General features: G+C 46.2%; 1 protein-coding gene across 1 annotated transcript in view; it reads right to left on the reverse strand.

Annotated features, from left to right (window-relative positions):
• Tet3 (tet methylcytosine dioxygenase 3) overlaps positions 1-25492 on the reverse strand; it is a 101216-nt gene that overhangs the window by 20918 nt on the left and 54806 nt on the right. The window contains exons 4-5 of the mRNA XM_059258055.1: positions 7403-7493; positions 1023-1116 (exon numbers count right to left, since the gene is read on the reverse strand). Coding sequence (XP_059114038.1) covers positions 1023-1116; positions 7403-7493 — 185 coding nt within the window. The remainder of the gene's footprint in view (positions 1-1022; positions 1117-7402; positions 7494-25492) is intronic.

A 25492-nucleotide genomic window follows, 5' to 3' on the forward strand; every position in this document is an offset into this window, starting at 1 on the left:
CCTACAATAAAGCCTAGAAGTGCTGAAAACAAGTATGCGGTGATTTAAGTTCAGACATCTGCTATTTTCACTAAATGCAGAGGCAAGGAGCGATCCCAGGGAAAAGATGCCGAGGCACAGGCGACATCCGAGTCAGCCACACAAACATTCCTGCAGTCTTTCTGCCTTTGCATGTGGACCCACCTCACCGGAAATGCTGCTCCTCATTCCTTGGGCCACTTAATACTTGTGGTCCTGTTCATGTCCGTGTTCCAGGCTAGCCCAGCGTCAACATTTATCTAGCCCCTGTCCCTCAACTCCTACAGTAGTAGCATCACAGCCGGCTCTTGGTGAAACCTTGCATTTCCAGGTTTCTGTTACCTTGCCTCCAGGGTGCCTAAGGCACTGAACATGGAGGCAGTGTTTTCCACACGGACCAGCTACCCAGAGCTCAGTTCATTCTCAGCCAGCTCTGTGGCAACAGACGCTCACGATTTCAAGAGCTGTGTGAAGGCCAGAAGGACAAGGCTGAGTGAACTGGGGTCTGTGTCTGTGACATTCTCCCTGACAAGATGCCCAGGATCCCTGCTCAGAGGCTAGGCCGAAGCAAGCCTCTTAACACCACTATGCAGAGGCCTCATCTTGTACCTCAGCTTGGCTCACGTAGGTCAGCCTACAGTGTCTTCCCTGGCTTCCAGACAGGGGACCGGAGGAGTATTGGCCACTCAGACACACAGAAAAGAGGAGCCACAATCCTTGGGGTGGGGTGGGAGGTGGGATCCAATAATGGGCCAGGCCAGCAGCATCTCCAGCTCCTCTCTTCCTAAGTCCACAGCCTTCCCCATAGGTCACACACACTGAGTGTAAAGACTAACAGTTCCTGACAGCAGAGGGTCCCTGGTGCTGGCCTGTAAGCAGGGCAAAGACAACCAGCTGCCATGAGTGTCGTTGGCTCCAGGCCCCTCCGTGGTAAATGTCTATTTCCTACTCACTGGCCACAGGAACACCCAGGCACAGCTCGGCTGTGGAGACCCAGCACTCACCCACTTGGCAATGGGGCAGCCTCGAGAACTCTTCCCTTCCTTCCCCGTGTAAATGACCTTCTCGATCCGGATCGCTTTCCCCTTTTCTCCATACCTAGAGAGGAGACAGAAGCCCCACCAGCAGGTGAGTACACAGGGAATATGCAATGTGAGGAGGCAGGGCCCAGGTGCTTTAGTCCGGGCTTCTGGCTCCTGCGCAGGCAGAGAAGGGAAGAGGTGGAAACTGGGCCACTCTGCTCAGAGGACAAGGAGACACAGTGCCTACACCCAGGCTCCCAGGCCTTGGTTCACCCGCCACCCCTTTTCTCCTGTCCAACACGTCTGTCTGTCCTCAGGCAGAAGGACAGTTGGGCAGAATAGCCCGACTCCTGATCCTTGGAGTTGCCTGAACCCACAGGCATCTGCATGCAGCCCTGCTGGTCAATGCCTCCCGAGTTAACTATTTATAAACTCAACATACACATGAACCAACTGTATGTGTTGGGGGTGCTTATTGGTCTCTCAGAGCCATCCCAGCTGATGCTGGGGGAGTGACCCTGCCAAACACAAATGCTGGCATACGATAGACAAAGTCACCCCCTCGTCCCCTGCATGTACTCACTTCCTGGGAGCCCATGCCTCAGTACTGAAGAGCCAAAGGCCGCTGACACCATCTACTCAACCACACCGTGTTCACAATAGACAGATACAACCATAAGCATACATCATACAACTACACGGGGCAAGGCTGGTTCAAATACAGCCTAATGGTCAGACGGCCTCTCTCTCACTACATGATTGTAGCTAAGTTACTGAGCTTGCCAGGCCTCAGTCTTCTCATATGTGAACTGGACGTTAAGAGAGCTCTACCTCCCAGGCTTGATAATGTATGTCAAGGATCTTAGCGTGAGGGAGGAATTCAGTAAACCTCTTCAACATAAAAGTCATCTTTTTAATAGATGTTCGGTATCGTCTGCAGACAAGGATCACTTGCCATCCTGGCCTGCACACTCTTGCAGTCTGTCTGTACTGACAGAGCTCCTGACGTGATATGGGCATCTTTGCTCATTCTGGACTTGTCCGAGAGTGTTTCCAGCCATCTCTCTGTATGAAGTTGGCTGGAGCTGAGACAAAGACATCTTTTCATTGAAGGGTATGCCGAGGATGTCCCTTTAGGATCTAGGACCTTTAGCTCAGCATCAATTAACTTAGCAAATGCATTGTTAACATTGAAAGAGACAGATGACTGAAGCATTTTCTCTAATCAATTAACATGGTATTTTTTAAAAGATTGATTTATTCTGTGTGTGTGTGTGTGTGCGCGCGCGCGTGTGTGCGTGCACACACCTGAGGGACTATGGAAGTCAGAGAGGGCATCAGATCCCTCGGAGCTGGAATTATAAGTTTTGCAGGAAGGCTGGCTTGCTCTGCAGGAGCTGGCACCCCAACTCTGGTCCTTGTGACTGCAGAGCAGGCACTCTGCTAAGCCTTTTCTCAGCTGCCAACACGGGCAGGCTTTTTAAACAGCCTAAGTAAAAACAACCTGTACTCTGTAGTAAATTCAGTTTGATCACGACATTTAAGTATGCCACTTAATAAGGCATGATGCTCTCCCGACGTCTGCAGCTCTGAGATGCCCTGTTCTTTATCTCATCTGCTCCGCTGCCATGCATCACTCTACCCCAGGACCAAGTGGACAAGGACACTGGCCGTACGTGCAGCTGCGTGGTACAGAGGTTGCTCTACAATTTCTCTATATACCTATGTGTATCTTGCCTTTAACCAAGTGTCTTGTGGGAAAAAAATCAGTGGCCAAGGTGCCTTCCTTACTCTGCACTGAGGGATGGATGGATGGATGGATGGATATATATATATATATATATATATATATATATATATATACACACACACACACAGAGAGAGAGAGAGAGAGAGAGAGAGAGAGAGAGAGAGAGTCTGGTCTAGGAACTCACAGTCCTCGTGACCTTAGATTCTTCAGGGCCGGGATGGATTACAGGCATGTACCATGCCCTGCCAACACTGAGATGTCGTTTTCAAAAAAAAAAAAAAAAAAAAAAACAAAAACAAAAACAAAAACAAAAACAAAAAAAACCCTCCTTGTTGCATCTCCCTCATTGAAAAGGAACAGAGTTTCTTTTCAAACACTGAACTAAGTTGTCTATCTCACTCAGATCTTAGGGGAGGGCGAGAAGTGCTTCTGAGCACATTAACAGGCAAGGGCTGCCAGGGCCTTATAGGAAGTGCTTGCAGACACCACTCCGCATCTCCGCAGCGGGGCCTGACAGCATTGCTTTTGTCTGGTGCCTGGACAGGTCTCAGCTCCACAGGCTTATCAGGACGCAGCCCCCAAGGGCAGTCCTGGGACCCAGGTTTGTCTAGGGATCCCTGTCAGGAGACTAGCATAAGGCTGCCACAGCACTCTCACTGAGAGGGACTATCATATTCCCCACAGGAGGGTGAGCTGAGGACACTGGGGCTGGCTTTCTGACCAGCTCCTTCCCTATCGTCCCGTCCTTGTCAGAAAGCGCCTCAAGTTTTCATTGGAGGAAAAAAAAAAGAGGGGAGGGGCTGCCTAACCAGCTACATTTTTTTTGTTGTTGTTCCTTTAAACAAAATTTAAAGCCAAGTGGCGGCGGCATATGCCTTTAACTGCTGCACTCGGGAGGCAGAGGCAGGTGGGTCTTTGAGTTCAAGACCAGCCTAGTCTACAAAGTGAGTTCCGGGACAGCCAGAGCTGTTACATAGAGAAACCGTCTCGAAAAACAAAAACCAGAAAAAGAGGTTATAAAGGAGGCTGAAGAAATGGCTCAGTGGTTAAGAGCACCGGCTGTTCTTCCGGAGGACCCAAGTTCAATTCTAAGCACCCATATGGCAGCTCACAATGGTCTGTAACTCCAGTTCCAGGGTAGTTGATGGACACCCTCATACAGATATACATGCAGGCAAAACACCAATGCATATAAATTAAAAAAATTTTTTTAAATTTAAAAACATTTGGGGGTAGGAGGCATGCCATGGTGTATGTGTGGTGTTAGAGGACAACTTGTAGGAGTCAGTTTCTCTTTGTACCCTGAGGGTTTTATGTTTACACTCAGACTTGACATCAAGTGTCTTTACCCACTGAACTATCTTGCCGGCCCTGTTTCCTCTCAGAACAGAACTTGATAACTGACTTCTGCTTCAGTTCTCTCTCTTTAAATGTCTTACTTCTTGGCTTATCATGAAGAGTGCAGATTACCAGCCTCTAGGGGAGTCGGCAAGGATCAGATGAAGCATCTGAGGACAACTAACAACTTGGCCTATGGTTCTTGAAGGGTGGACCCAGGTCCTCAGCAGAAGTCTCATTAGGAGCCTGTAGGTAGTTCTTGGGTGGGGCCCAGTGCCCTGCCCATGCTTTCCCAAGCCCTCAGCAGCTTTGGACTTCCCCAGGGTTTGTTCTAGCATACTAATGAGATCAGTCTTCCCCGAGCTCAGAGGACCCATGAGCAGCACAGGCTCTTTGTAGTACCAGGCTGCAGAGGACCTTCCTTTGATAGAAGTCAAGGCTCTGGGTAGTGAGCCATCTACAGATTGGAGCTTGACAACTGACTCTAATTATCTATCAACACCAAGACCTGGGTATCCAGTAGGTATGATGCCCATAAATACATTGAGATATTTTAGAATTTGCTTTTAATTCCGCCCCCTCCTCCAGTTTTGTGCTCTACAAATAGCTAAAAGCATCAAAAAAAAAAAATTTTACATTTTAAGATTTATTTATTTATTTATTCATTTATCATGTATACAGCGTTCTGCCTGCATATATGCCTGCAGGCCAGAAGAGGGCACCAGATCTCATTACAGATGTTTGTGAGCCACCCATGTGGTTGCTGGGAATTGAACTCAGGACCTCTGGAAGAGCAGCCAGTGCTCTTAGCCACTGAGCCATCTCTCCAGCCCTCAGAATCTTCTGGATGTTAGTATACGCCCCCTCCCTGACTCTGGCCAAGCCCTGACAATACAGTCATCCTACAAAGAAAAAGTGAAGAGAGAGGTCCAAAGTCAGTTGGGACAAGTCACAAACTCAACATCCACACAAGAAACCCATCACTCAACTGCTTCCCTCCCTGTCCCAGAATAAGAAGACATCCATAAGATACACTCAGTGAAGAGAGGGAAAGATGAGCTGCTACACAAAATGTGATCACAGGTTGTGTGTGTTTTTAGGAGCTGTGCCTAGAGTAATTTATCACACGGGAAATCAAAACATTAATAGCGATTCATAGGGTTGTGTCATCAAGATTCAGGGGTGGCCTAAGCAGATTCCCACCACCAAAGGCGACCCTCACATTCCTCCCAGGGTGGGGTAAGTGGACCTGACTCTCAACTCACTGGCAGCCAGGATGATATGGAGGCACGGCCTGCTCCATGACTCGTGGGGTCCTTATGGTAGAAACAAGCCAGTCGCCAAGGAAAAACACAAACATTCCTAGCTCTCCAAGGGGTTCCTCCCTTGGATAGCTTTCTGAAGAATCTATAGGTGGCTGTTATTTTTCAAGCAGGGAGGAAAAAAGCATAATCTCAATACCATCACTCCCTCCAGATTCTTCCTTCAGAATGTACTCTGCTATAATTAAAAGTTACTTAGACTTAGAGAGCTGTCTGGAAATCATCTAAGATTATAAACACCCTCTCCAAAGGAGTACAACCAAATCAGACCGAAACTAACACCACACACTCTCCCAGCTCAAACTTGAGCAAATAAAGCATTGCAATCCCTTACCGAAGCCACCGGTCAAGCCTGCAGTGGTGGACGAGACCCCAACACTTGAGAGACGGAGGCAGGAGAATCAGAACATCAAGGCCAGTGTCAGATACACAGAAAGCTTAAGGTCTGCCTAGGCTGTTGAAAACTCTGTGTCAACAACAGCAGCAGCAGCAAAACAATAAAGAGTCACTATCCAAATGTGGCCGGCCTGGTATAGTCTGCAAGCTGTGGCAGGCCCCTGAGGAGGCCCACAGTGAGGACATACAGACACACATGGATCTAAGTCTATTGTCCTGGGCTCAGGTGGGGGCCTTTACATCAGGACTGCATTTACAGTGGGCTTTTCTGATGGCTATTTTGAACAGAAATGTTTTCAGATAGCATAGGAAATGATTACTGTATATCAGTGACCTCTATCCAGCTCAGCTTACAGTTGATCCATTCTCCATCCCATTCCCCTGCTGCACTGACAGGCTTAGCCCAGCTCCCCTTGGCCCAGAAGACTTGGCTCCCAGGCTTGCAGAAACTAAGCCACTAAGCCTTCCACGAAACGGTATGCACGTGCACCAGCAAATGTAGATCGCCTTTACTTTTGTTTTACTTAAAATTCTAATGAGTGGTTTTGAAAATACCACTGTATACACACACACACACACACACACACACACACACACACACGCACGCACGCATGCACGCACGCAGGACAAAGACTGCGCACCTTTTTCTGAACACCTGAAACCCACACTTCAGTCTTTATGCCAGTTCAGTCTATGTCTATAGCATTCCAACAGCGTGTCCTTGTGCTATCTCTGTTTTGTAGAAAAGAAAACCAAGGCACACAACTGCCCCAAGGGGACTCAGGAGCAAGTATAGTATCAGGATGGGATGCAGGTAGCGAGCGTCCATGCTCTTAACTACAGAGCTACATCACCCTCCAGAGACAGCAACTCAGTACCATTATCTGCTGTGGCTGTGCATAGACTTTAAAGGCTCTTTGTGAGCCAGGCACGGTGGTGCACGCCTCTAACCTCAGAAAGCAGAGGTAGATGGATCTCTTGAGTTTGAAGACAGCCTGGTCTACATAGCAGGTTTTAGGACAGCCTGAGCTACTTTTGTAGCAACACACACCCTGACCCCAAGCACCCCAGAGTCTTTCAGGACCCCTTGGATAAATGTGCAACATGAAGCCAGAACATCTCATATGGGAAAAATCAGGACGGACCCCACTTATGAAGTAATTTTGGTGGAGGTCAGAAATCAAAGCAAGAAAAGCCACCTGGTTGGAACTTGAGCTTGAAGTACCTCTTTGCAGGACATCCAGAGCATACAGAGCATGATAAACAACACTGTAGAAAGCTATCCAAGAACACCAGGCTGTAGGGAACTAACTCCGCAGATGTAATACCACCTAGCTGTGTTTTTCCAGGAACAAGAGAAGGGGTCGGGGCATATGGAGGGCATATCTACAGATGGAATGAAACCAGGACAGAAGTGAGATGCCCACACTGAACCTGCCACCACCCAGATACTGGGCTTCTCCCTAGTGCCTCCTAGCACAACCCTATGACTCAGGTGCTTAGTGTCCACATTCCACCCGATAGGCCCATTCTCCCTGGATGTTGGTGTCACTCACCGCTCCTCCATGAGTTCCCGGATAGAGGCTACTGTGGGGCCAGATCCCAGGTGAGTGTAATATGGGCCTTCATCTTTCTCCACTATTTGTTCTGCAGAAATACCAAGAGCAAGCATTATTTGGAGACAATTTTGTCAACACTAATTCAGAAAAAGGCAAACCACTAATAGGAAGTTAATAAGTATGTTACAAATAGCTTATAAACATGTAAAAACTGTGTTCAATCCCTATCAGGAAACACACAATAAAATTAAATTCACAATAAAACACACTCACCAAAAGGGAACATTTAGAAATCTGGTAAGTTCAAGTGTTGTCAAGACTGTGGTCTAACCATTTGGAATTCGGCTCACCAGCAGCCAACAAAGCTAGAGTTGTGTACTACAGGATGGAGCAATTCTGCCTCCACATATACACTCTAGACCAGGAGTCAGTTATGGCAGGTACACTACAGGGGGGAATCAAACTCCAGGGCTCACGGCAGCATCCCCAAACACAAGTATCCATCAACAGACAAGAAATAAGTTAAATGTGGTGCATCCAAATCCATTCAAAAGAGCATTGTCCCAAGAAGGAGTAAGTTCTTTGTTGCAGTATTGGATTCAGGACCTTAAGCATACTGTGGTGGTTTGAATAAAAATGGTCCCATAGGCCCACAGCACTATTAGGAGGTGTGGCTTTGTTGGAGAGGCTTTGTTGGAGTAGGTGTGGCTTTGCTGGAGGGGGTGTGGCTTTGCTGGAGGAAGTATGTCACTAGGGGGTGGGCTTTGAGGTCTCAAATGCTCAAGTCAGATCTAGCGTGACACTCCTGCTGCCTGTGGATGCAGATATAGGACTCTTAGCTACCTCTCCAGCATCATGTCTGCCTGCACTCAGCCATGCTTCCTGTCATAATGGACTAAACCTCTGAAATGTAAGCCAGCGCCAATTAGATGTTTTCCTTTGCAAGAGCTGCCACGGTCATGGTCTCATCACAGTAATAAAACCCTACGACACATACTATACAAAAACTACCACTAAAGGGGTCATTCACAGCCCCCTTAAAGAAAATTTTAAGATAGTGTATTACAAAGTTACCCTGGCTGGATTTGCAATTGAAATCCTCCTGCTTCGGGCTCCTGAGTAGGCAGATTACAGGCCTGTGCCATCAGGCCCAGCAAGGATGAAATTCTGGTACAGCTACCACAGACAACCTTAGTGAAATACTATGACACAGCAGATACGGTGATGCATGCCTGTAATCCCCGTATCCGAGAGGATCAGGAATTCAAGGCCAACCTCTGCTACACAGCAAATTCAAGGCCATCCCAGGCTACAAGAGACCTGGTCTCAAAAAACAAAACAAACTATATTAAGATCTCGAAGAGGCAAATTCCTAAAGACAGGAGGTAAACTCGAAGGTTAAACCAGAAGTTACCAAGGGCTGGCAGAGTGAGAAACGGGCTGTCACTACTCAACAGGTACAGGGTTTATTTAGGGTGACAAAGCTTTGCAAACAGTGATTGGCAGAACAATACAGCACTTATTTAATGACCTTAACTGCATTCAGGTTTACACATGGTTAAATGGCAACTTTGTTTTCATTTACTTTGGTTTTTTGAGACAGGGTTTCTCTGTGTAGCCCTGGTTGCCCTGGAACTCGCTCTGCACACTAGGTTGGCCTCGAACTCAGATTCACTGATCTCTGCCTCCCGACTGCTGGGATTAAATATGTGGGCCACCACCACCGCCCGGCTAAATGGCAACTTTAGGTTAGATATATTTTACCATGGTTTAAAAAAGAGAAATGGGGCTGGTGATTTGGGTCAGTGGGTAAAGGTGCCTGTCCTGCAAGCCTGGAGACTTCAGTCCATCCCCGGGACCCACATCTGGAAAGAAAGAATTGACTCCTGCAAGTCCTGACCTTTGCAACCACACACTCATCATGAAATCTAATAAAAAATTTAAAATAGATAGAAACAAAGTACTGGTAGATGCTGACATTCACGAGGCTTGAAAACAGTGGTAAGTGAAAGAAGCCATAAAGGGCCCACAGTGTGTGATGCTATGCATCCTAACTGCCCCAAGCAGATAAATCTGTAACAACAGAAATGGAGGCCGCAAGAGTGGTGGCTGCCAGGTGGTGGTGGCGCACACCTTTAATCCCAGCACTGGGGTGGCAGAGCCAGACAGATCTGTGAGTTCGAGGCCAGACTGGTCTACAGAGCAAGCTCCAGGACAAGCACCAAAACTACACAGAGAAACACTGTCTCAAAAAACCAAAGAAGAGTGGTGGGTGGAAGGGAAAGATGGGGAGAACAGCTTACTTAACCAGCATGGGGTTTCATTTGGGGGTAATGGAAGTTTTTAGAACTAGACGAGAACTGGTCATACAACGTGTGCACACTCACCACTTACTCTGAAATGGATAATTTCATGCTATGTGAGGTTCATCTGCTAAAATAAAATGAACTATTGACTCATGTAACCTTTTAAATGAGTTTAAATGAATTTTTCAAAGTGAAAGGGTCAGAGTCCAAGAGCAATAATCACTTGGACAAGTGTACTGAATGGATACTGTAAGGCTCTGAATGGATACTGTAAGGCTAACAGGCAGGCAAACCTAACTGTAAGCCACACACACTGTAGGTTGTTGTTAAGTTTGGCTCCTGTCAAAGGAGACAACTATACACAACAGAAAGAGGAAATTGGTGGAAGCCCACTGAGGAGGGTTTAGCAGTCTACTGAGTAGTGTATCAACACCAATCTCTAACTTTAAATGTATGTACTTATATAAGACAATTAACATGGGAGTTATTTTAAGATGCATGAGATTAGTAATGATTAATAAAATTACAAAAAATAAAATTTGTTGTTGGCATTTCAAACAAGTAAAGGCTGGGGTCAGTGAGATAACTCAAGGGGAAAAGGCACTTGCCATCAAGCTCAATGACCCGAGTTTGATCCCTGGAACCCATAGAGTAGGAGAACCAACTCCTAACAAATTGCCCTCTGACCTCCAAATAAACACACACACACACACACACACACACACACACACACACACACACAAAACACATAAAAAAAATTTAGAATAAAACCATGCTACAAGCCATCATTTGTGATCTGATTCCAAAAGAATCTGGTCACACACATCAAAACACGTATGAAAGGATTTTCACAGTATTGGCAACAGTTAAAACTGGGGAGCTGGGCAGTGGAGGTGCATGCCTTTGATCCCAGCACTCAGGGGGCAGAGGCAGGCGAATCTCTGTGAGCTCGAGGCCAGCCTGGTCTACAGAGCGAGATCCAGGACTGGCACCAAAACCACACAGAGAAACACTGTCTCGAAAAACAACAAAACAAAAAACTGGGAATACACAAGGGTAGAAAGTCTGTGTCCAACAGTATATGCTGAAGTCCAAACCCCCTTGTGACAGCAACAAGAAGTAATGTTTCCAAGAAGTAATTAGGTTACAGAAGTGGAGAGCTGGGGCTAGAGAAATGGCTCAGCAGTCAAGATCACTTCTATAGAGGATCAGAGTTCAGTTACTAACATCCACACAAGCAGCACTACCTAGAACTCTAGCCACGGGGTATCAGCATGCACATGTATTCACTCTCTCTCAATGTACAGTTCTTACAAGAGACAGAGCCTGAGGAGACGGCTCAGTGGGTAGAGTGCTGTACAAAGGTGAGTCATGACCTCAGATCCTCAGCAACGGTGAAAAAGCTGGGCATGGCCACCTGTGTCTATAACCTCAACTTCAGAAGATGAGACAGTATGTGTGTGTATGTGTGCACACACACAAAATGGTGGATCTTTTGAGTTCATCAGCCGAGCCACACTGATGGGCTCCACGTACAATGAAAAGACCTTGACTCAAAAAAAAAAAACAAAAAAAAAAAAAAAACAAAACCGAGGTAGAAATGGTCAAGAAGTTCCTGGATGTTGACTTCCGGTTTCCACATGCACATACACGCACATACACACCTACAGACAAAAGAGACCCAGAAATCTTAATTCTGCTTGCTCCCTGCTCTGGACCAAGTGAGGACACATCATGTAAGAGCCTGTATCCCAGCTAGAAAGGGAGCCCTCACCAGTTACAGGGTCTTTTGAGTATCTCAGCCTTAGAATCTCCAGCTGCCAAACTGTGAGAACGCTTGTTTAAGCTGTCCACTGTGTGGTATTTGTGTTTTAACAGCACACATTGACTAACATACTCATAATCCAGCAGCTGTGGAATGGATAAATGTAGGAGTCACAGCTGGGACGAATCCAGAAGAGCACCTACAATCACACCACCACAGCCTAGTACCACAAGACCACAACGAGGGACTGAAGATTGACCCAGCAAAACCCGACTCCGTTTAAACATTCAAAGACTCAATCATGCTGCTTAGAAATCCATACAGAGGTGGCAAAATGAGACAGAACACTCAGACACTCAATGAATTCCGACCTTCAGAAAATGCCGTTTTCAAGCTGGGCCTTGGTAGCACACACCTTTAATCCCAGCTCTTGGAGGCAAAGGCAGGTGGTTCTGAGTTCAAGGCCGGCCTGGTCTACCAAGTGAGTTCCAGGACAGCCAGGGCTACACAGAGAAACCCTGTCTCGAAAAACCAAAAGAAAGGAAAAAAAAAAGAAAGAAAAAGAAAAAGAAAAAGAAAAAGAAAGAAAGAAAGAAAGAAAGAAAGGAAATGCCATTTTCAAAAGAAAAGTAAGGCTAGCATTGTCACAGAAGTCAAGACAGTGGCTTCCTGCAGAATAAGTGGCAGGAAAAGGAGAGGAAGGGCCAGAGGAGCGGAGGGGCCAGGCATGGCCTGTGTCTTGAAGCAGATGGTGGTGATGTGGGCACTCACATTTTATATATTTTCATGGTCCTATGTCAAGAACTCACAACTTTATAATGTAAGAAAATGTAAAAAGCCTAGGGGGCTGCAGAGAGATAGCTCAGCAGTTAAGAGCACTTGCTGCTCTTACGGAGGACCTGGGTTCAGTTCCCAGCACCTACATGGTGGCTCACAACCATCTGTAACTCCAGTTCCAGGGGATCTGATGCTCTCTTCTGGCCTCCATGGACACCAAATATGCATGTGGCACACAAATATACATGCAGGCAAAAACTCATGCACATAAAAACACAAAAAATTTAAGAAGTTAAGTCCATACTCATTTTGGATAGAATATTACACTCTGTTTATGGTAGATACAAAACATGATACACAGTTGCTCCCTTGAAAGAGCAGATGCTCCTGCTGGACAGACAAGTGACCACACAAGCTATCCTCACGGCATGTTACATCAGGGAAGGGCTGAAATTTTCAATGCTTGATTTTGGAACATCTGGGTAGATTTATTTGATCCATAGTTAGAAATTTAAAGCTACTGCTCACTCCCCTTAACTCCCTCCACCTCATATACACACAAATCAGAGTTGAAGATGGCAGAGTTTAAGAGCACTTGCTGCTCTTCCAGAGGGTCAGAGTTCCTGCCCCAGCAACCTTGTCAAAAAGTTTACAACTGCCTGGAACTCCAGCTCCAGGGTATCCAATGTCCTCTCTGGCCTCTGAGGGCACCTCCCTGCCACATGAACACATACACACACACACACCCTATAAACTAACTTAAAAAAATTCAAGATTATCCAAATAATCACAGAGTAGGGAAGGACTCAAAACCTGACAAAATCCACAAGCCAGTGATTTAAAACAAAAAGACCTGATAAATTCAACTAAAGGAAACCTTACCGTAATCACAACCAAAAGTCAGGCTGAAGCCAAACATCATGCTGGGGAGAGATACCTGGAACACCATACTAGTTTCCTTCATCCACCACGGCTCAGTAAGGGCAGTAACATAAAAGACGGGGGGAGGGGATGGTTCTCAGGGAATTACAAGTGGTTTGAACACGTCTAAAGCCATTTCTCTCCTTTTCGATGGGTCACTGTCGAAGCCTCTGCTAAGTCAGTGTACTGGAGAGGGCACAGGGACCAGGCGGTGCGGACAGACAGCAACACAGCCACATGCACAATTGGTCTAACCCAGCAATTTTAGAAATGTCAAAGAACTTCTGTTTCAGAATTTGGTTGTACTTGCCTGTGTGTACCAGCCAGGTACGACTACATACATGGGTCATCTCAGCACGCAGGAGGCTGAGAAAATGTTTTGTGAGTTCGAGGCCAGCTTGGGATACATTATCAAGTTCCAGGCCATCCCGGGCTACACAGAGTCATCTCAACTGAAGGGCAGGAGTTAGGGTGGAGAAATGGGGGGATGGGACACAAACGCCCATGGAATTGTTGTTCATAGTGAGAAATTATCAGAGGGAACCTAAGTCCCACCACCGAGGACTGGACATTTGGGCATGGACCCTAGGTTGGAATTATTAAGCAGCTGGGATTAGATTTATGTACAGGAAATAACTTGCAGGTGTTTTTACAGGGGCATGTTTCAGTGTTATACAGAACATATACATCTGTACATACATAAGCATAAAGGCACACGTGGTACCAACGCAGTGACAGTTACACAAGTGTAAGCCGAGGTCAGCCTTACCCTCCAGTCTTGTTCTAAAGAGCTGTTAGCTATGCTCGAGTGCAGCCTAACAGTTGCTCATTGATGGCTCTCTAGCCTAGGACAACAGTTGTCTGTCCTCAAAGCATGTTTCCCCTACCCTAAGGCATCCTTTCCATGCCCCCAGTTACATTCCCCAAACAGAAGTCTACTCACAGCTCTTGCTGCTGGGGACTCTAGACAGAAGACAGAACTTAATTTCAACACACAGTCCACAGCACCCCCACACCGTCTCGGCACGACCCCCACTCAACCTTACACCACCACTACAGCCTCCTGCCTCACAACTGCACAGCCCCCCCCCCAAGTCCTTAAGTGTATTCTCATGGACAATACCTTCTTTTCTTTCTCTTTTCTATGTATCGTGTACGTACATGGGAGCGCACTCACCTGCATGTGTAGAGGACGGGCATCAATACTGGGTGTTGATCATTTTCTACTTGTGGATGTGCATGCTCACACAAGTGCAGATACATACATGTTATGCATGCAAGGGCCTGAGGTGACCAATAAGCATCTTCCTTTATTCATTGAGGCAAAGTCTTGAAATTGAACCTAGACTTGCTCAATTTAGCTAGTCTAGCTAGCCAGCTCGCTCCAGGATCCTTGGTCACCCTTTGGGGCGATAGAATTATGGGTAGGCCATCACGTGCACCCAGCATTGTGTGGGTTCTGGGGCCCATCCTTGTGAATGGCAAGCACTTTACTCACTGAGCAACCCCCCTCACTGAACCTGGAGCTTACCATTTTGACTAAACTGGCTAGCCAATGATCCTCTGGACTACCTGTCTCCTTCACCCCAGCACTGGGGCTACAGCTTTTCATGTGAGTGCTGGGGACCTAAAGGTTGGTTCTCATGCTTACCCAGCAAGCACTGTGCCCCCTGAACCATTGCCTCAGCTCAAAAGGTCATCTTTAAGGCCTAGTTCACAGGCTGTGTGTCTTGCAAGGCTCTACTGGGCTCTGCCATATATCAAAGAGAGGAACCATCCTATTAGGTAACTGTTAATGATACAGAGAGGAACAAATATGGATCTGTGGACAGGAACCTGGGCAACGATGAAGGTTATGTTCCCCGCCTCTCTAGTCCCTGTACCTGTGTGTGTAAAGTAACAGGCTTAGCCCGTGTTTGGTGCATAACATGAACTCAATAGGCTGCTATTGTTCAGGATCTGTCAAAAACTGTGGCTGTGAACAAGTTACACAACCTTCATAAGCCTCAAAGCAATTAAATGGTAGTTATACATTACAAAACAGTTGAGGATTAGATGAGCTGTCAGAAGCCAAGGCCTCGACATTTCATGAACGGCTTCCACCACAGTTTAAACATGACTTACTCCAAATACGCCCTATTCTGAACCATACAAAAACCAGAAGATGGCAGAGGGTGCATGGTGGATGCCGGGAGAGAGCAGCATTGAGATCATGGGGGCTGAAGTTTGTGGTCTGAACGCTCTTGATAGGTGCTAGCAGACAGCTGTATCATGGCATACAGAAGACAGAATATGCCAGAACTTCTGGGCTTTGCTCCAGCTTCTGCTGTGTAGAGAAAATTCAGTGATGGACCAACTACAGGGTCTTGTAGGCAACCGAACACCAGGGTAGCTCTGGTGGCCACCTTCTGCCCCAGATCAGAAAACGGCAACTCACACGGTTTGCAGCAGAGAGAGGAGACATTCAAGGTGAAGCTGCAAACTGAAGCCTGGCAATTCCATCCCAAACCAAGCCAGTCTGGAAACCAGCTGGTCAGGTTTCTCTGGGAGGGCTGCCGAAACACAGGGAAGACACCCCCAAAGCCAAGAAAAACCAAAGCCACTTGCAGCCATTGACAACACAGCCCAGGTGTGTCTTAAAACACCATTTCTTCTTTATGCAAGTCCTCCTTTCCTGAGTATGTTTTCTTAGGGGGTGGGTGAACATTCTATGAGAAGAAATCTGACCCAACACGTTTAATTATGAAACTTGTGTACACACACATAAACCCCAACACTACCTATTTCTTGTCATGTAAATATCTCATTTTATAGTGTTTGCTTTAAAATTGTATTTGTGTGCACGTATGTGCCATGACACACATGTTGGGGTCAGAGGGCAACTCTATAGAGTCTGTTTCTCTGTCCACCTTTACATGGGTTCTGGGGGGTCAAACTTAGGTGGACAGGCTTGCACAATAAGCTGGGCCATCTCACTGGCCCAATATTTGCTTTCCATAGTCACCATGACATTAAGCACTTTCATAGGTTTCCAAGTTAGGAGTTAACATCCTTAGTACTAAGGGACACAACTATAAAAATCAGTTATGTGAAAAGCCTGTACTTAATTTGAATTGCAAATGTTTAATGTGTTACTTTAACAGCTTTAACACGGGAGACCTACACACCTCAGATAACCAGCTTACACTGAGAAAAGATTTGTTTTAGCTCATGGTGTTACAAGATTTTAGCCCATGGTCACTCGGCCCTGAGGGTTGGGCCTGTGGTGGCACAGAATATCACAGTGGGAATGCACGGCATAGGAGGCCCAGGAGAGGAGGAAGGCCAGGGTCCCTACATACCCTTCAAATGCTCTTGTACAACAGTTTCCTCCTGCAGGAAGCTCTCAGAGCAAGAAGGTGAGCAACCCAAAATAAGCTTCAGGAAGTCCCCAAAACCGACCAGATTCACTAGGCCCCTCCCTGCCAGGGTGAACAATGAAAGCTCAGAGTTCCTCTCAGATGAGGAGAGTTGATGCTGTTAGGATCCTGCCCTCACGCCCACACATGCGCAGCTCGGGGTCTTGCGTCTTACATCGTCAGTGGGCACTGGCGACTACGTACCTGCAGAGTGGTCACACTGGACCCACCCTCTCTCTCTGTTCTGTGTTTCCTGTTCTGCTCTGCTCCCTCCCCCTCCACCATCTTTCTCTCTCACCAGGCCTGGTCCCCTTTCCCCCCTTCCTTTTTCCCTCCTAATAAAGCTCTGAAAATTAACACTGGGTTCTGTCGTGACCGTGACCTTTTCACGAAGTAACTGGCGCCGTTTTATCATCCTTTCAGACACAACTACAAAGTTACACAGAAGACTTGAGACCAGAACAGCTGCCCGGAAGAAGTTCAGACAACAGTCACTTGGAAAGGACACTCTCCAATTTGTTGAGAGGCCTGAGGCTGTGCAGTATGCTCCAGGTTTCCCAGATTTTGTGAGTTGTTACTCATGCTGGGGTGGGCCTTGGATGCAGCTGTCTGAGTTATTTCTGTTCCTATAAGTAACCCCTCACCCCATACTCCTGCAAGTAACTCCAATAAAATTCATTGGTTCACCAAGTTGGACTTTGGTGGTATCCATACTTTGTTTTTACGTGAGATCCCTATCTGGGGTGAGTAGATGTGTGTGTTGTGTCTCTCCAGGAGAAGTTATGTCACGTAACAAGTACATACCCCCAACGACCTAACTTCCTCCCATTAGGGCCCCCCTCCTAGTGGTTCCACTTTCTCAATAGTGCCATAGGCTAGGATCCAACCGTCAACACATGGACCCTCGAGGGACATTCAAGAGCAAAACTATAGCAATCGCTATGAACTTAGTATCAAACTCACTGCAACAGCATAAAAGCCCTAAGCTTCTAGAGTCGTGAGCAATCCCAGCTCTTTATTCTGACTTAAATATCACCCACCAAAGGACAAGGAGGGCTCAGAGAAATGGTCAGTTCAAGATCTAAAGCCCAAGAAGTACAGCATGTACTCCAAACATCTTGTATAAAAAGCAAAAAGTACAAATAGAATGCCTAGAGGGTGGGCAAGGGGTGGGGGTATGTCCCAAGAGCCCTGGAGCTGGCCTGAAGGAGCTTCCAACCAGTCAAATTCAGGAGAAGCTGAGCAAAAAGAAGGTAACTGTAGCAAAGACACATTAAACAAACCCTGGAAGAGAATGGTAACTAACAAACAATGAAACAGGAATAAAAGAGAGACCTTTCCTTCTAACCACCAAAACGTTCATTTGCTGTTCTCTGTACAATGTTTACATGCACCAGAAAAAGGGAAAACGGCTTTGTAAACCATGGGAACACCTCTATATCATTTGACATTGAGCTTGTTGAAAACGCTTTCAGACTTGTTTAAACAGACTCATCTACCAGTATGTGCATCGAGAACAATGTGAGCTAAACAGACCATGTACACTGTGTCCACTTGTGTGTTGGTAAACATTGAATGTGTGTGAAAAAACGATTTTTAAGAGAGAGAGAGAGAGAGAGAGAGAGAGAGAGAGAGAGAGAGAGAATGAGATGATATTATGAATGTTAGGGCAGGTACTCAAGGAGGCCAGAAGAAGGAGCTAGAGTTACCGGCAGTTAGTTACAGTGAGCCATCCAATAAGGGTGCTGAGATGCAAATTTCCGTCCCCTGGAGGAGCAGCAAGTGCTCTTAATTGCATACATAGTAACTTCTTGTTTTAATACTGAGCCACAGCACATTCTTTTTGAGGACATTTTAATTAAATAGCATTGAACTCCAGCACATGATATATACAATATTCTTTAATTTTCATTTTAAAAGATTCATGTATATAAGTGCTTTGCTTGTATTATGTATGTATACCACATGCATACCTGGTTCCCATATGTAGAAGCCAGAAGAGGGTATCAGATACTATGGAACAAGAGTTAAAGATGGTTGTGAACCACATATGGATGCTGGGAAACAAACCTGGGTCTTCTGAAAGATCAATGGGTCTCTTAAGCACTGAGCCATCTCTCCAATCCCAACAATATTCTTTTGTTTTTGTTTTTTGAGACAGGGTTTCTCTGTGTAGTTTTGGTGCCTGTCCTGGATCTCGCTCTGTAGACCAGGCTGGCCTCGAACTCAGAGACCCTCCTGCCTCTGCCTCTCGAGTGCTGGGATTAAAGGTGTGCGCCATCACTGCCCAGCCCAACAATATTCTTAAAAAGACAGTCATGTAGACTAAATTGGCCTCAATCTCAATCTGTAATCAAGGATGACCTTGAACCTACATTCCTGCCTCTATCTCCCAAATCTTGGGATTATAGGCACATGCCACTATGCTTGGTGAAGCTTTTGTTTATAGTGGTTCTCAGCCTTCCTAATGCTGCAACCCTTAATACAGTTGATGTGGTGGTGGTGACCCCACCCACCCATAAAATTATTGCAACTTCATAATTGTAATTTTGCTCCTGTTATGAATCGTAATATAAATATCTGCCAGGTGGTCTTAGGCAACCCATTAAAGGGTCGTGACCCACAGGTTGAGAACTATCAGCTATTCTATATATCTGAATGTATTTAGCATTTATGGCTAGCCAGCACAGCTTCCTCATCTATCATTCTGTGTAGTCCCCAGAAGTCTACATCCCTGCAAGCTGGACATGTCTTAATGAGTCCTTTACATGCATGAATGGTGACTTAATTGAGCACTGATCTCAGTTACTGAATATTTCAATACTCAGAACTGCAACAGATATATCCAACATTAAAAAAAAAAAACTTTACTAATCAGTTAGAGAGAAACAGATCAACAAACTTACAAGGGCCCTTTACCAACGAGGGCATATGAAAAAGCACGGAATCTCACTAGCCACTAAGGAAATAAGCATAAAGGCACAACGAGACTTATCATGTAACACTGACAAAGATGCACTACTTGCTGGTAGGGGGTGGGGGGGGGTGAGGGATGCAGAGTCGAGCTGGTGTATGAGTTGAAGCATTACAACCACTCTGGCTAGTGGATGGTACCACCTACAACGGAACACAGCCTCAGCCCTGGGAATAAACTCAGACCTGCCTGCCTCTGCCTCCTGAGTGCTGGGATTAAAGGCACGTGCCCAGAAATCTGCCCTCTATTCTTACTGTTGAGTGAAACCCCCATTTCTGAAAATGCCTCTGTGAAGCCCCCATACCATGGGTGGTCTTTCCTGTCATTCCCAGTTTGGGGTTGTCCACACACACCTAGTTTTTGCTGTTTGAGACAGGGTCTTGCTAAACTGTACAGGCTGGCCTTGACCTCACTCTAATCCAGGCAGACCTTGAACTTCCACTCTTCCCACCTCAGGCAACAGGAGTCAGGACTATAGGCCTGTATCATTAGCCTCCATACAATCTTTTCATAGGGAAGCTTATGCCCAAGGCATCTCTCTTCCAGCTTCTCATACTGTTTTGCAATGGACATCGTGGAATGAATGATTGTTGTAAGCTGTATTGTGTGGCCAAGGCTTAGTAGCGTCTACGGCCTTTGGATGTCAGCTGTATTACATCTGCTCTGACAACTCAAAATGTCTTCAATCAAGAGAGGGACAAAGTAGCCCTCCTTCTCATTAACAGCTATGGTTCTAGACTCATTTGCCCGAAATAGAATATTACCCTTGTTTACTTAGCCACACTCAAATTCTTCCCTTAGAAATTAAGCCAGCAAAGACAGCTTAGAGGGCGGAAGGGACAGGAGCTAGGCGGGCTCTGGCTGGGACAGTTCCAACGGAGGAGTTTCAGCTCCAGGTGGTATGTCTAATGGAGCTAACACCTCTAAATCTCGACCTTTGTGCGCTGAGGGCTGGGTCAGAAGCTCTGTCCTGGTGGGCACAGACCCTGGGTGCTCTGGGTCATCTCATCCAGTTTTTAAAAGCCTTGCACTGAGTAGGACTTTTGTCTGGCGCTTCAGTGACTATCAATCATTCTCTGCACAATGACTTCTGACACTGCTGGGTCTCACCTACAGAGTCAGCTCCTGGTGTCAGGCTTCCTTTGTTGCCAGCCAATCAGAGCTGAGAGGCTCCCTCTCCAGATTCTGGAGGGTGAAGTCCTTTAAGGGGGTTCCCACTTTCCCCAAGCATGCCTTCTCTACATGGTCTCTGTTTCTAAGCTGTAGGGTTCCTGAGGCCCCAGGACGGTTTCCCAAACACCCGGAGCTGTGCGGCCTAACTGCTGCCCTTGGAAAGTGCTTTGGCGCTGGCAGACAACCCTGGCGGCTGAAGACAGGGCTAGCACCAGTTTTCAGGAGAAGAAACTGTCTCCTCTCACTGCATTCCTTTGGGCTCCTTTCTTCAGAAAAGAAATATTTTGCTATCTGGATATTAGGTCACCATTTTCCTCCTTTCAGTCCCATGTGATATTTCTTCCTTTTTCATTACGGTAAAGAGAGAATCAATTTAACTCTTGTTAAAGAAAAATCTGCTTTCTGTCCTCACGTTGGACAGTGAGATAAGAAATGAATTTTCTTTTTCTTTCTGAAATATGTGAGTTCCGGGGGAGAGCTCAGGAGAGCAACATACTATTTTTGGGAGAATGCCTCCTACATGGCTCGAGGTATTTTTCTTAACCCTATGGAAACCCTATGCAGTTAATCTTATACTCATTAAGACAAAGAAAGTGCTGTTCAACTCCTACCCGGCTAGGGGAGAAATGAAATGTACTTCTTCCCCCCTATCATTAACAAGAGGCAAATGAAACCATTCATAATGAAGAGGGACTCCGAGTTTCTGAATGACCCCCCACTTTCCCCTCCCTCTAAATACACACACTATGGAGAGCAGGGAAAGTACTTGCCCCAGCCTGACAACCCAAGTTAGAGCCCCAAGACCCACATGGTAGAGAGAAGCAACTACCACAAGTTGTCCTTTGATCTCCACACGCACACTGTGACACCTGAGTACACTCGTACGCAAATAAATAATGTAATAGACAGGAGGGTCTCTGCTTTCCCAGTGGGGAAAGCTGAAAACAGAATGCACACAGGGACAGTGAATGCTGCTTTCATGACACTGGTACACAGAGACTGTGGACAGCCACGCCCAGATCGTATCAGGTTTTATCTGTACCTATTACCTCTTTCCTAGCAATCCTCTGTAAGGCCTCAGCTTTTTAATGCAGTATTATGGTCAGCTTGAGTATACAGCCAATAAGACCCATTTCCAAGAGTGTGCACTAGCATGACACTTCCTGAGAGCTCTAAGTCCACAGCAGGGGCAGGCAGATGGTCAGGACCTGCCCCGAATCAGGATTATTGGATGACAGGGCTTTTCTGTGTAGCCCTAACTTTCCTGCAATTCACTTTGTAGACCAGGCTGGCCTCTGAGAACTCAGATCCACCTGCCTCTGCCTCTCAAATGCTGGGATTAAAGGCGTGCACCAACACTGCCCAACTGCGGATGAAATTCTTAAACATGATCAGGTTACCTGCTGCAGTCTATATTACTGGTAATACACCTAAGTACCTTTATGTAATAGGCCCATTAGTTGACCACAAAGATAAAAGTAAAGCATTTATACCTATGCTGATCACACATCTCTGTCAAGGTAAAATACAGAGGTGGAATAAGGTTGGTCAGTTAACCCAGAAGTATGTAGGGTGTCTGCTATCCCCAATGCTTCAGAACTACAAGAGACAGTCCTGTTACCAAGAAACGCAGGCTTGGACTGCACAGGAGAGAACAGTTCATAGTCAGGGAACACTGACGTAGAACTGATGCTCACAGCCCTCCAGGGGCTTCAACCTGCCTTCGCCACTTCTTCCCACATGACCTTCGCCTCCAAGGTGAGCCCTTCCCTAACATGGGTCTTCTCTACTCTCAGGCTTCTTTCTGGTCCACACGTTCAGCCTGGAAACGACAACTGAAATTTCAACCATCAACTGCAGAATCTCCAATTCATGGATCCAATCTTGGGTCCCCGCCCCCTCAACATCTGCAAGGCTGGCCTGTAGTTCTCCTCTATCACATCCAGTTGCCCAACCTGGAACCTCAGGAGGTCACATCAACTGTTCCTCCTCCTCCTCCTCCTCCACTCCTACCCTCTGGCTGCTGCTGAAGGTCTATCCATCTTTCCTTCCTACTCAGCAGTCTTTTTTTTGAGACAAAGTTTTTTGTTTTTTTTTTTTGTTTTTTTTAACAGATCCTTGGCTGTCCTGCTATGTAGACCAGGCTGGCCTTGAACTCACAGAAATCCACTTGCCTCTGCCTCCCAAGTGCTAGGATTAAAGGCACTCTTAACCTAGGTAATCCAATATTGACTTGCTTGAGTTTGCAAACTGGTTTCTCTGCTTTTAGTATCATCCCTCCTTCCCCTGAAACCACTCTCCTGCCACTCCCAGTTAACACACAGTCACACCAGAACTTGTCCTTCTCGTCTTCCTTCACCACATCTCACATGGTTTTGCATGCCCTTTCATGTCCCCAGTACCCACAGCCCTTTCCTTAGCATGCACCCTGGTAAACTGTAATCCCCGTTCACCTCTTAGGAGCCTCTAAAACGCAATCAGACATCACCTCTGCCAGAAGTTCTCTCTGATACCCTCTAACTCAGGACCAGATTCTCTACTTTTATCCAAATACTCTGTTTTAAAATATTTTAAGAATATCACATCAAACTGAACGCAAGGGAAGGGGACAAATTTTCATAAAATGAGAGCTGCAGGAAATAGACTACGTGATGACAAACCTACATTAACTTATTGGTCTCTATTCTGTCCCTAATGTCACCTGGTAGACACTGCAACCAGCCTCACGTGCTGAACAACGTCCTTCCCTTCCCTAGACTTTCACCGGGGCTCCAGGCAATGGAGATGTTTCTCTTGTAGCCATTTCTTTAGGCAGGATAACAGGCTTAACACACAGCAGTTCTATGAAACCTACCCCATTTTTCCCTGACCCCCAACACCTAACCTCCTGCCTGGGCTCTGGGCAAGTCAGTCCCCACAGCTTCCTGTTGGCTGCTCCTCGGATACATTAAGACAACGATTGAAAGCTAACACAGATGCTTCCTCATCTATGAAATGAGTGGATCTCCAAGGATGCTTTTTCCACTAAAATGTCACTAGGATTCACTCTCTGTCCTCATCTGTCTCCTCTGGGCATCTCTCCATTCCTGAGCATGGACACGCATAATCCCTGCAGCCCAGGGCCCTGCCCACCTCTGCCAAGTGTCACAGGATGGTTCTCCAATACAAAGTTCAAAATATTAGGAATATTTCAATACCACCGCAACAGTAGTTAAAGATCACACCACCTCAAGAGAGAGCCAATGACTTCCACATTATCTAAATCTGTTTTGAAATTTCATGGGTGCCTTTTAGTACACAAGATTTAGAAAATAAACTTAGATGTATCCTATCCAAACACTAAAAACAAACAAACAAACAAACAAAAAACAAAAAAAACCCCACATTAACAGTTTTTTTTTTTTTTTACGATAGTCCTACATGGAACCAACTAGCCTAACTTCTTATGTAGCCCAGGTTGGCCTCAAACTCCTAATTCTCCGATTTCAGTCTCCCTAGTGCTGGAATTACAGCCACCACCATATCTTGCTCTGTAATTCTCACATATGGGTAAATGCTCTTGATATTTTGGTTCTGGCTATCCAGTGATGCCTGAATTGGCCTGAACTGCACATTTGGCAAGAGTTAGTAAGAAACATGAATGTAAGGTTCTTGTACTATGTTACAGGAGATGTTCTTTTTTGGTTTTTTTAAAAATGCTGTGTATGGGTGTTTGTATGTATGTGTACTGTGTGTGTGTCCAGTGCCCACACAGGCCAGAAGAGGGAGTCAGATCCCCTGGAACTGAAGTTACAGGTGAGTTTGAACCTGTCTTGTGGGTGCTGGTGACTAAACCCATTCGCTTAAGAGCAGCAGGTACTCTTAAGCACATGTTATAAATGCTTAATGGATTCTCCAGGTCTCACCTTACATCCCTGCAAACTTCTTACATGAACCTGCAAATTCTGCCTACCAAGGGTTAAGGGATAAAGTTCTGGAACACAAGATGGTCCCCACCTGTCATGGATCTCAGAGTGAGCACTTTTGGGGGAAAGACTTCTCCTGAGCGTGAATTCACAGTCTACCCAGAACAGCTGATAAGGACCATTCTGGAAACAGGGCTCTAGGTACTTCAAAAGTAACACTGGGTGTCTTTTCCCAACAGGAGCCTCAGGCCCCCTGAAACTGAAGGCAAACCCCTTCAGCCTGCGGCTGTTTGTTGTTGTTAGGGCTTGCTTTCCAGTTATAGTTTCGATCACAATGTGGCATGGCAGGAGCCTACAGACCTGGCTCAGTGGTAAAAGTCGGCAGGACAAGCCCGATGACCCGAATATGACCCCTGAAACCCACTTAAAGGAGAAAACCTACTGCACAGAATTGTTTTCTGACTTCCCCTGCATCATATACAAATACAGCAACAAAAAGTTAAAAATCAAAATATGACACGGTGATTAAGAGCTCAAGGACTTAAGTTCAAATCCCAATTCCACCATTTCTATGAGCTTGGAGAAATATTTCACCTGACTTTCCCTTCCTTGTGGTTAAAATGGAGCCACCTACAATTCTCACATCACGTCACTGTACCGTGGATTAAATGACAGTGACTGAAGTGCTTGGTCTGGTGCCTGGTGCGGAGCAGTGTTTCATGAATACTAACTACGGTTGCTCTGGGCAGCTTCCTGCTCCACGTCACCCTCCGTCAGCAGCTTTACTTACTTCTAGGGTGCATCAGAAGGTTAGAGAAGGGCCCAAGCACCCCCAGCTAGTGAGTGATGGAGCTAGAATTCAGATTCT

This window comes from Peromyscus eremicus, chromosome 3 (assembly GCF_949786415.1).
Source record: "Peromyscus eremicus chromosome 3, PerEre_H2_v1, whole genome shotgun sequence".
Taxonomy (NCBI): domain Eukaryota; kingdom Metazoa; phylum Chordata; class Mammalia; order Rodentia; family Cricetidae; genus Peromyscus; species Peromyscus eremicus.